This window comes from Scomber scombrus, chromosome 20 (assembly GCF_963691925.1).
Source record: "Scomber scombrus chromosome 20, fScoSco1.1, whole genome shotgun sequence".
NCBI lineage: Eukaryota > Metazoa > Chordata > Actinopteri > Scombriformes > Scombridae > Scomber > Scomber scombrus.
The window spans coordinates 16,635,670-16,647,250 of record NC_084989.1 but is presented as its reverse complement, the minus strand read 5'-3'; the positions used below and the strand labels follow the sequence as shown (position 1 = coordinate 16,647,250).

Genomic DNA, 11,581 nt, shown 5'->3' with positions numbered 1-11,581 from the left:
TATGAATGCAGGACTTTTACATTGTTGTATTGTTAATTTTACTTCAGTAAAAAATCTGAATACGTTTGCCACTGGCTCAGAGATTTAAAGATGAATGCTGAAGAGAAAGGTTTGCCAGTAATTGACGCTCTGAAAGAGAATTTTTGTTAATAAAAATGTAATAAATCTTGATCAATTGATTTTTGCACCTAGTAACAGGAAAACTCTTTGAAAAACACCAATTTATTATCTACTAAAAAAGGTGCTCAGAAAATTGAGTCACTTTAGCTGTCAGACTACAATTTAAAGTCATCAGGGATCTTAAATGATTTTGGTGTTTTGGTGAACCAATTCCCTTAAAATACAGGTGCTTCCATGCATGAATCCCTTATAAACATATTTTTAAAATGTTATCTGATTTGATCTAACTTTTATTTAATCAGAAAGGCCTCTCTGGGATGAGTAATGTCTTTCTCCGGAGTCTCCTGGTCAGTATGGGCAGCAACCTAAAAGAAAATGAGACAAACTACGTCACAAGATCAGAATCTGTCCTCAAAAACCAGCGAGGAACAATTTAATTATTTAATAGTGTTTGGATGATTATACACAATAATAAATCCATGTAAAAAGGGGGGTTTATTTTATTTAATCCTATTTTTAACCAGGAAAGCATCATTGAGGTTTAAAATCAGTTTCAGCTGTACACCAATAACTGCTTACAGACTAATTACATTAAAAAGATGAGTTTCACAATTTGTCTTAAAACAACAAAAACACAAACAGGTTTTCTTGCTGTTATGTCAACAGTGTCTAAATATAAGCAGCAGCTCAGGAACGCTGATGAACAAGGTGTGATTAAACATTGTATTAAGTAACAAGGTTTGTTGTTTTTTTTATTAATGGGGACATTTAAGGCAGTGGTTCTCAAATATTTCTCACCAAGGACCCGTAAACTGACACAAATTAGACCACATACCCCCATCTGATAAGATTGCTGCTTCTTAATACATATATTGTATGAAACCCATTATCAAAATAGTCATACACTCTATCAGTTTTACTGATTGATTGACTTATGGTGAAAATAAAGTATTCTCCTTTTTGCCAGGGACCCCCAGTGAGAACCACTGCTTGTCCCTTCTCTCACTCATTTTCTAATTAAATAAAAAAGAAGTTATTAAGTATGATAAAACTTTTTTTTTTAAGAAATGTGGATTTTAAAAAAAGAAAAAGAAAAAAGGGGGACATTAAAGGCAGTGGTTCTCAAACTTTTCTCACCAAGGACCTAGACCACAGACCCCCATCTGATAGGGTTTTTGCTTTTTGTTCCAAAAACGATGAAACCTAAAATAGTCATTCATTGTGTTAGATAATTATATTAAAATAAATTCCCATTTTTGCTGTGGACCCTATAAGCTGCAGTATATGTAATGCTGTGGTGCGTTTGTCGCCCCCTGTCGGCAGCGTGCGTTGCCGGTTTCTTGTAAGTCACGTGACTTCTGGGAAAAGGAGCGTCGGCTGTGAGGCTGTAGTGAACGGAGCCGTGAACGCGCCGCAGTGTCAGAGCTGCAGCAGCGCCGAGGAAACGCAACCGAGAGGTAAACGAAACTTAAATCTACTTCCCAAATTAACCGCCTCACCGTCTATATTAGATTTATTTATAAATAACAAGCGAAAGCGGACGCGTCCTAAAATGATTTACCTCCCAGAAGCACACTGCCTTTTTTATAAACTTTGGATTGTGTGTTTTTTTTACGCACGCAGCGGAGTTAAAATGTGCACCAAGACTTATCTCGATCATGTTGTTTAATTGTTCTTTTATGTTTTACACGCTAAAATTAGAGTACTGTTGTTCGTCGTTTGGGGGTATATGTGGTTATGATGTGTCTGATGGTGGTTGTTAATCGTTGTTTTGTTTATTTGTTTATTTATTTATTTATTTATTTATTTATGTTTGTGTCAGTGTGTCAGTTGTTTTGAGGTTGTTCTCGGCTCGTTTTTGGAGACATGGCAGCAGGGAGGATGCGCTCCACTCGCAGACTTCGTAACTGGATTGTTGAACAGGTGAGTTTGTGTTTGTTTGTTCGCTCGTTTGTTTGTTTGAGGGTGAGCGGTTAGGAAGAGGAGGGTGGGGAGGAGAGGAGGGGTGAGGAAGAGGAGGACGAAGATGAGGGAAAGGGAAAACAAAAGACTTCATGTGCACACAACTGTACATATTCAGGACCAACATATTCACTAACACTGTTATAAAGAGTCAGATCCTCTATTTAAAGGTAGCAACACTAATGTAAAAATACTGCAGTACAATTACTGCATGAAAAATACTATTATAGTAAAAGTATTATGAGCTTGATGTAGTTAAAGTATTACAGTAAAAGTACATAAGTATTATAAGATGGATGTAGTGGGTATTACAGTAAAAGTACTTAAGTAGTATGAGTGATGTAGTTAAAGTATTACAGTGGAAGTACATAGTAGTAGAAGTGATGTAGTTAAAGTATTACATTAAAAGTAGTGGTTTGGTTCCTCTGACTGATATATTATTATCATATATGACATCATTAGATTATTAATACTGATGCATGAGTGTTAGAGCAGCATGTTACTGTTGTAGCTGCTGGTGGTGGAGCTAGTTTATATACAGTTACCTAGTTTAGTCCAGTGGTTCCCAATCTAGGGGTCGGCCCCCTTCAAAGGGTCAGCAGATAAATCTGAGGGGTCATGAGATGATTAATGGGAGAGGAAAGAATAAAGAAGAAAAAACAAAGTTCTGATACACAAATCTGTTTCCAGTTCTTGGACTTTTTCCTCTAATCTTTGATTTTTGGTGAAATATTGGATCATTTGAACAGGAAAAGACAATATGTATACCATATGTTGATTTTTATTTATTTTTTTAACTTTAGTAGTAGTACAGTAAAAAAAATAGGTTCTTCAATGGTATAGTTATGATAATAATAGATAATATTCCAACCTAGAAAAACACAGGAAGGGAGAAGAAAGTTATTGTACTTTCTGTAGAGCTGCAAAGATTAATCAATTGATTGAAAACTAATTGCCTTTTTACTCATTTAAGAAAAAATACGAAAATTCTCTGGTTCCAGGCAGCTTCTTAAATGTGAATATTTTCTGAAATGTGACCCTGACTGCCTTTTGTAAGACAGTTTTTAAGTTGTGTATTTGAACTTCTTGCTGTTGCAGGTGAGCAGTGGTAAATATCCGGGGCTGATGTGGGACGATGACGCTAAAACTATGTTCCGCATCCCATGGAAACACGCTGGAAAACAGGACTTCCGCAAAGATGAGGACGCCGCCATCTTTAAGGTCAGCATGTGTTTCTTTGCTCTAAATCAATCATCAAATTCTTAATACTAAGAACAAATCACATCCTTATCATTAGGACAAAACAATGCAAAAGCTGGCGACTTTCTGACTAAACATTCGTGTCCTCTGCAGGCATGGGCAGAGTTTAAGGGGAAGCTGACGGAAGAGGGGCGCGACAACCCGGCCTCCTGGAAGACCCGTCTGCGCTGCGCCCTCAACAAGAGTCCAGAGTTTACAGAGGTGATGGAACGAGCTCAGCTGGATATCTCGGAGCCCTACAAGGTCTACCGCCTCGTCCCTATCAGCGAGCAGGGTGAGACATTGATCCGTCCTCTCCACGCGCTCCAGTCAGGTTTAAAGACGTCTTAATTTCTCCAAAACACGGGTGGAAATTGAGATTATTGGTCTCTGTAGACACATATGAACACTCAAACTCAGTTCAGGTCAGTTGATTTGTGGAAAATATCTTATAGGTCAGTTAGAAGCCATTAAAAGAAACTTTTAGGTTAGCAGGTTGTAAAAATCTCTTGCTGGTTAAAGACCGTGTAAAGTGAATTCAGACATTTTTCGGACTCGGCGGGCACTCCCACAGCGTTTGGGAGCAGAGAAAGAGGTTGATTTTAACACAACTTTGAAGCCTAATTTCATATATTTGGCGATTTTTTTAATCATTCAAATGTGGCAGGGTGGTTAACAACACATTTTTCTGTGGTATGTCAAACTCAGAACACATATTTATTCTTGCTTTACACGGACTTTAATAAATGGTAATATACCATCAGTTCTGCAGTCATAAGTAAATTAAGTTACTAATAAGTTCTCGATATAACAATTATCTTCCATTATAATAGCAATTTTTAAATGTTAGTAAGTTATTGGTAAAGTTATTTTCCTAATAAACATTCGTCAAATCTGCAAATGTTAATCAAAAGAGGAAAAGCTTGCATTCAACAATAACTTCACCGACAAAATGTGTAAAATATAATACATCAGGATGAGAAATATGTAGAGTAATTGTAATTATTATTATTCTGTAAATCCAAAAAACTAAAACACAAAATTAAAATGCAATGATTTGCAGCAAATGTTTTACTGTAACAACACCGCCAATTTTTAGAGGACAGGTTAAACTGTAAAATCTGTTTCGGCCAGAACAATGACGTATTCAAGGTTCGACATCTCATAACTTGCTACAACATGTTGATATGTGTTAGTACCAAGGCATTATTGTGGACAAAAATAATTATCATGATGATAAAATGACTCCACATCATGGTTCTGTTTGATCTCTTGGATTTAAATCAACCAAAACAAACTGAACAGTGAACTGTTTATTGCTGCATCCTGCAAATAAACTCAACATCAAAAACTCTTAAAAACACCACAAAAAAGAGCAAGTTGGTTGTTAAAAGTTTGACTGGAAATGACTTTAAACTTTCTCTCAGATTCTCTGCCTGTTCCGATTTGTTTTGGCTGTTAAAGGTTAAAATAAACAAAACAATCCTGCTCATTCGACCACTTGAACTTCACCATAAAGTAACTGCATGTCTGTAGATTGTAGGCTGATGTTAGCAGAGCAAGTTGTTACCACAGTAGCTAATCAGACAAGGAGTCCTGCTGTTTCTTAATTTAACTGATTAAAAAGGCGTTTTTTTTTATTGTAGTTTATCAAACTCAAACTGCTACTAAAGAGCTGTGTTGCATTCATAATGTGCTCTGACAACCAAGATAGAAAGGCGTTTCACCACAGCATACATGTAGTAAAAAATAGTGTAACGGCACTGTGCACACTCACTGTCAAATTTAGCTAGACCTGCCCCATGCTACAGAATATCAAACAAAAAACAACAAACAGGTCAAATCAGTTTCAAGCAATTATTATTTCATGTTTCCACAACAAAAGTTCAGGACTAACAGTCTACAATAAGAAAATATAATGAGGAATCTAATAAAGTACATCTCCAAGACAGGGTAGCTCAGTTCCACAAACATTACACTAGCAATAATGATATTTACTCAAATGACGCTCTTACTTACTCACTCAGACTCTCAAAGCTCTTTCCACTGAAGGGAGGCACTCACAACTCACCTCAAGAAGCCTATAATGACTTCCATTAGAGGAAATCACAGTGGATTTACAATTTCTTTTGTTTTGGCTTCCAGCAATCACTTATCTGCCTTTCTTCCACACACACACCTCAGGTGTCAGCAGACAGTAATTATCAACTCTCCTCCTCTATGCCATACTCACTGTCTCACTGGTGTCACCAATGTTAACCTAAAAATGTCAGTTGGTCCAAGAGTTGGTCCACCAATGTTAACCTAAAAATATTCATTATATACACTGTAGTTGTTACACAAGTGACGAGTAAATGTTTACAGATGATAATGGACTGGGCTAGTTGTATTTATTTGCTCTGGATAGGAAGTATTTTAACATACTAAATACTGAAGCCTCATTCTTGATTCTTGAAAAAAACAGCTACAGCTACATGTCAACATCACACTGCTCAAAGTATAAGTCGGAAACCAGCGTTAAGTTACTCATTTTCTTTATTTGTGTTTGTTTTGAATGTTGAGTCCAACAGAGAGCCAAGTAGTAACTTTTTATACACTTGTATGTGACAGCAGGACACCACAGACATATTCTGATACGTTTATCAAGAGCAACAGACGGGCTTCAAATTTAATATCTGCGATTAAAAAAATGGCTCAGATTTGTGTGTAAAACTATTCTTGATCATTAAAAACAAGGACATTTGGGTTGTGAGGTTGTATGGCTGAGTATTATGGTTTCAATCCATATCGCAGTATTAAGGGATGGCTTCTTAATACAGTCAGGAGAACAAATTAACCCTGAAACAGGTTTGCTGTAATCATCTGTTTATACTGACCATTAAAAAATCCCTTCATAATGCACTTAACATACTTCCTCTACAGCTTAACAAAGAAACACTGTCCAAGGAAACACACACAGAGGGAATTCACAAAGAGGGATCTTTGGTAGTCATTTGGTCCATAACCCAAAAATATTCAGTCTACTGTCACAGAGGACCAAATAAACCAGAACATATTCACATTTAAGAGGAATTTAGTCATCCAGGGTTTTTTGTTGGCCCGTATGTTGATGTTCTTGATGACACAGACATCTTCCATGCACTTCTGAATATAAGCAGTCACAGACTCAGCATACTCCTCCACACTCGTGTGTTGATCATCAGTTGCAGCTGCCTTGAACATGTCCCAGTCACTGCACTCAAAGCATTCCTGTAATGCTTCCATAGCTCTTGCAGGCCAGACCCTCACCTGCTTCACAGTGGGTTTTATCCTAAATGAGCAGGGGCTTGTATGCAGGAATTAACAACACAGAGAGATGGTCTGAGGAGCCATAGTGGGGGCTGGGTGTTGCCTTAAATGCCATATCAATGTTTGTATAGGCTATAAAGTGGATGTGTAGGTAAGGGAAGAAATCTAAAACCACAACCTAAAGATTTAAATCATAAAGTGGGAAAAAAAAAGAGAGAAATAGAAATGAACTTGAGACATACATGAGAGGAGTGTAACTTTATAATACTTGTTGGCTTTTCATCAACACAGACTCCCACCAGGATGAAAAGAACTGATTAAAACGTTACACAATGTGTCTTGTGTGGTGTACTGAACTATCCTCTACAGTCGTAGCTGTGGTCGCTCCACTCTGATCTCTAACTGCACACAGGAAATACATCACCGTCTTCTCCACACTTAATCAGACACATTTTTCTCCTTATTTTGCTTTAAAATACTCACATCTCTTGCTTCAGCTTCTACTGTTTATGCTGCACATTTATATTATATATTACAGCTTTGACTTCTGACTAGTTGCTGGTGTTTTTGGGGATTTATGTACTAAAATGACTACTTAACTTCTGCTTTTTTGCACATTTTAAGCCATTAGATCATCAACTAAATGCTTAAACTGTAAAATGGTTGCAGACCTGCAGTGTACATCACTGTCTTATCAGCTGATAGGTATTCAAAAGTAATCTGCTTTTCTGCTTAAATAATGGACATTATCACAATAGTTAAGTTGGGTAAGTGCTCTGAAACTGGGGTTTGTTTTATTTTTACTGCTTTTAAACTGACTTTTTTTCCTTCTTAACTCTGTTTTAAAAGCGTGTTTTTTTGCATGTCCAGACTTAATAGAAAGCATTTTGCATTGCCCCAGTGTTTGCAAGGTGCTATTCAAATAAACTGTGTTTTATTGTACCTGTTGAACCACTGAGAAAAGTCCAAAGTACAATTCTAACAAAGTCTGACTGGTGTTACTTTCTTTTTCCCCCCCTTTTTCTGGCATCTGTCGGAATTTAAACAAGTCAGATATTTGAGAGTAAGAAATTATGAATTGAGACCACAGGATAAAAGCGGATAAATACAGATCGAGTGACTTGTTGCTAGGGCAACAGGCATAACATCAAGTCAGCTGTTTTGCCAGAAAGTTCAGCCAAAGTTTATCCAGTTTCGAGGGCGAATACATTTATTAAAGAAATTAGTGATTGAGGCGCTGCTGTCTCACTTATAATCTTAAGAGAAAGATAACTGATGTGTCTAAAAAGATAAATTTGTAACACTAACCCTCCGACCCTGCAGTGTTTGCTAAGACTGATGCCATGTTTCAAATTCTGTCATTTCTGAGACATAAAAGAAGTTTCTGTTTGTTCAGGTTTGGTGACGCCTGAAAAGAAATCCAGAGATAAACCGACAAAGAGACCGAAAAGAAGGAGCAGCGAGTCGGAGAGCGATGACGTCGGTCAAGTCAAGCAGATAAAGACGGAGGCGGTCTCGTCTCAGCTGGTGAGGTCAAAGTCATGTTAATGAAGTATTCAAAACACTGAAGTCCAGCTTAAATTTAGGAAACCTAAACCAAGGCTGACTCTGTAAGCTGAGCTGGACTAGCTGAGTCTAAGAGTGGTGACTGTAAATAGGATTTGATAGCAGCATGGTCGTTCTGCTGGCCAGTTTCTTTCCCCCACTTATAGTGAGGATATACTGGAAGGTTATACTGTAAGTCTAGCATGCTCAATTAGCATTAATCCCACTAAAAAGGAGCTATTCTGTCCAAGTGTTTATATGGTTAAGTTAATGTTGTTATTACAGTCAGATAAATGTTGCATGTAAAGTCTTTTTGAAGGCTGTTATGTCTTTAATTCATTTTTGTTGCACATTATTCCTGCTGGGTGAAATTTATTTGTCATTATTGGACATCATGTAATCAGTAATCATGGTGTTAAGTTAAAAAAAAGAAAGAATCTAAAGGACATTAAGGTTCATCTTGAAGGCAGCATTGATATCTGCAACAAAGTTTTGTGGCAAATACGTCTGATAATTTAAGATATTTCACTCTTGGACCAACTGACAGTCTCAAAAAAGATCAACAGAAATATCCGATTAAGAAACAGTGCTGCAAAGCCGGAGCTTTTTAAAAGTTTTATCCACTCACAGATCTGATGTTTCAGTGGGATAAAAACCTCCAAACTTTCTGATTCTCAGAGTATTGAAGAGCTTCTGCTGCACAGTGACAATGACGTCCAATCAGAAGAGCCGGTTCAGATTGGCTCCATTATACAGAGAGACGGTGAGTGTAACAGCACCACAGACGAAGACGCCTGCACTGATTAATTGAGTCTGGGTTGAATAAATGGGGGGTGTTAGATTTATTAAGACCTAAACATACTAACTAGCCATCTAATGACACTGAGTCCTTTGAATTCTTCATTATTTTCCACCTGAAACACACATAAATAATAAAATGCTGCACTAAGTAGCAGAATAATGACTGTCTAAAAGATGTTACATCCAGCTGATCTGTTGCTTTTTATTTCTCATCCTCCTCTGTAGGGGTCGATGAGATCCAGTTGGACGTGCGGATCGAGGAGCCCGTCCCTTCTCCTCCAGCTGGTAATAAACACTTTCATATCTGGCTCTTTTGAAAAGATAAAGCATCTTCTTTTTGACTAAAACTTCTCTCTCTCTGTGTCTCCAGCCCAGGACTCTTTGCGTGTGACAGTTAACTATTTAGGTCAGCAGGTTCTCGAGCGCCAAATCCAGGGCACTGATGTCCGGATAACGTACTTGCCTTCCTCTCTCATCCCTCCGACCCCGGCAGCCCTGAAAGGCAGGTTCCCACGCATCCCCCTGCCGGAGCCTCCTTCTAGTCTGTCCCCCAGCCAAGAGCTGCAGGCCCTGCGCACCCTGCTGCCCTTCATGGAGAAAGGGGTGGTGCTGACCATCACGCCGCAGGGTGTTTACGGCAAACGCTTCTGCCAAGGTCGGGTCTTCTGGACGGGACCACACACGACCCTGCCGGGCCTCCACAAGATGGAGAGAAACACAGAGCCGGTGCTGCTCTTCAGCAAAGAAACCTTTAAACAACGTGAGCGCCCCTCTTCCAATTATTCACTGAAATATGGACCTTGACCTGCACTACAACTGTCACTAGATGTCAAAGAATATTCACCTTTTGAGACAATGTTGAGAATATTTCAGTCCTGAATATTAAATCCATGTAATTTCTTTTTTTGTGTGTTCAGAACTGGATAACTTCCGTTCAAACGGTGGCGAGCCTCCTCAGTGCAGCATCACTCTATGCTTCGGTGAAGAACTGAGCAACACAGAAGATGATCTATCCAGAAAACTCATTATTGTAAAGGTGCAACTCCTCTTTGTAACATCACCATCGATCACTTCCTTCATTCAGTGAATTGATCTGTTTCTTTATGTGCTCGTGACAGGTCGAATGTAAGAACATTTTAGTTTAGCCCCGATTTGCTTACAACACAAAAACAATATGTGACTCTTTTGCACCCTGAAAATCTCACGTCTCATTTTTCTACGAACCTTGAGAAATGTTTCATTCCCATTCAAATTCGACTCAGTGATGAAATGAGATCAAAACAAATAACTGAAAAGATCCTTTGTACATTTGGATGTCAGATTGAATTCAGAACTGTCTCCATTTGTCCATTTTGCTCCCAAAATACTTTTAATTAATTAAAACTCCTCGTTTCTCTTGTAGTTTTTTTAAATTACAGTACCACTTTATAGACACAATGAACCCTATTAAATCACAGCTGTGTGGCCATAAATGAACCAAATATGGAATTAAGAATAATGCAAAAAGACTAAACGGGTAAAATCTTCACATAAATGAAAGACAAATAAAACACTACTTTTCTGTCTTCTGCAGATCACTTTACCGTGGGCAGAGCAGCAGGTCCAGAACGCTCAGTCCATCTACGAGTCCATCTCCATCCTCCAGTCCCTGGCCAGCCAGTCTGGAGAAATCACTCTGAACCTTGTCACCGTGCCATCCGAGACTGTCGCCTGCGAGGGCTGACTGAGCACTCTGAGTCCTGAGGGGCTTTCGTGCCAAAATAAAGACATTCCCCCTCCTCCCAACTCTTTAAAAATGACAGCATGAAATGCTGAGCAGACGTCACTTTTATGAAAGACACTTTTTTTTTAGGGATACCAAATTTAAAGCGGAGATCAGTTACTGAGCCTCTAAAAATAATACTGATAAAAAATATATCATATTATTGAAATTAACACAAAACAACTTTTAGCACTAAACAACAAAAAAAACTAGAATCAACTTTAGCCCTTCATCATGTTAACTGGAGATCAAAGAGTGAATTTAAACAGATTTCTTTTAACCTGTAAATGGACGTTGAGCTGTGTGGTTGGACATTGGTTGGTATACTGGAAGCACTACATGTAAACCAACACTGACAAGTCGTCTACTCGTGTCTAAAAATATCTTATCTCTGTTCTTCAATGGCTGCACATATATTTTCCTCCAATGCCAGTGGTTCCCAACCTGTGGCTCGGGACCCTCACAAAGGGTCGAAAGATAAATCTGAGAAGGATAGGAAAGAAGGATGGAAATGTTTCTTGATGTTCTTCTAATCTGTGTTTTCTTTGTGAATCACTGGATTGTTTTAGATGTTTCAGGCTTCAGGATCACAAGCTAAACAGGTTGGAAACCACTGCTGTAAGTGTTTCTACTATGCACTATATATAAACCTTGCCTTGTTAGATGTTTGTTTTCACAGTAAATAAAAAGGGAAACATACTGTAAGTATAGTCAAAACTGAAATACATACCTGAAATATTTAAGTAGAGTAGAATTAGTGAGCAAAGATGTATCTTTCACTTTTATTTTTAATGTAACACTGTTAATCTAATCCAACCCAGTGGTGGTGTTTCCTGCTTGTGTTGGTTTTGTTGTTTTTGAACA

At 38.1% G+C, this 11,581-nt stretch overlaps 1 protein-coding gene across 1 annotated transcript; it reads left to right on the top strand.

Moving 5' to 3' along the window:
* The first annotated feature begins 1,509 nt into the window (after positions 1 to 1,509).
* Positions 1,510 to 11,456, top strand: irf9 (interferon regulatory factor 9). The gene is made up of 10 exons (XM_062441107.1): positions 1,510 to 1,577; positions 1,943 to 2,043; positions 3,181 to 3,303; positions 3,436 to 3,616; positions 8,006 to 8,136; positions 8,833 to 8,917; positions 9,181 to 9,240; positions 9,326 to 9,715; positions 9,873 to 9,991; positions 10,529 to 11,456. The coding sequence occupies exons 2-10, from the start codon at positions 1,987 to 1,989 to the stop codon at positions 10,676 to 10,678; spliced, it is 1,296 nt and encodes a 431-aa protein (XP_062297091.1). The 5' UTR covers positions 1,510 to 1,577; positions 1,943 to 1,986; the 3' UTR covers positions 10,679 to 11,456.
* The last annotated feature ends 125 nt before the right edge of the window (positions 11,457 to 11,581 follow it).

Bases quoted from the DNA above. Each gene is read 5' to 3' on its own strand.
- irf9 (XM_062441107.1), top strand. From the start codon at position 1,987: ATGGCAGCAGGGAGGATGCGCTCCACTCGCAGACTTCGTAACTGGATT. The intron at 2,044-3,180 runs GTGAGTTTGTGT...TTGCTGTTGCAG, and splicing joins GTAACTGGATTGTTGAACAG to GTGAGCAGTGGTAAATATCC. The intron at 9,716-9,872 runs GTGAGCGCCCCT...TTGTGTGTTCAG, and splicing joins CAAAGAAACCTTTAAACAAC to AACTGGATAACTTCCGTTCA.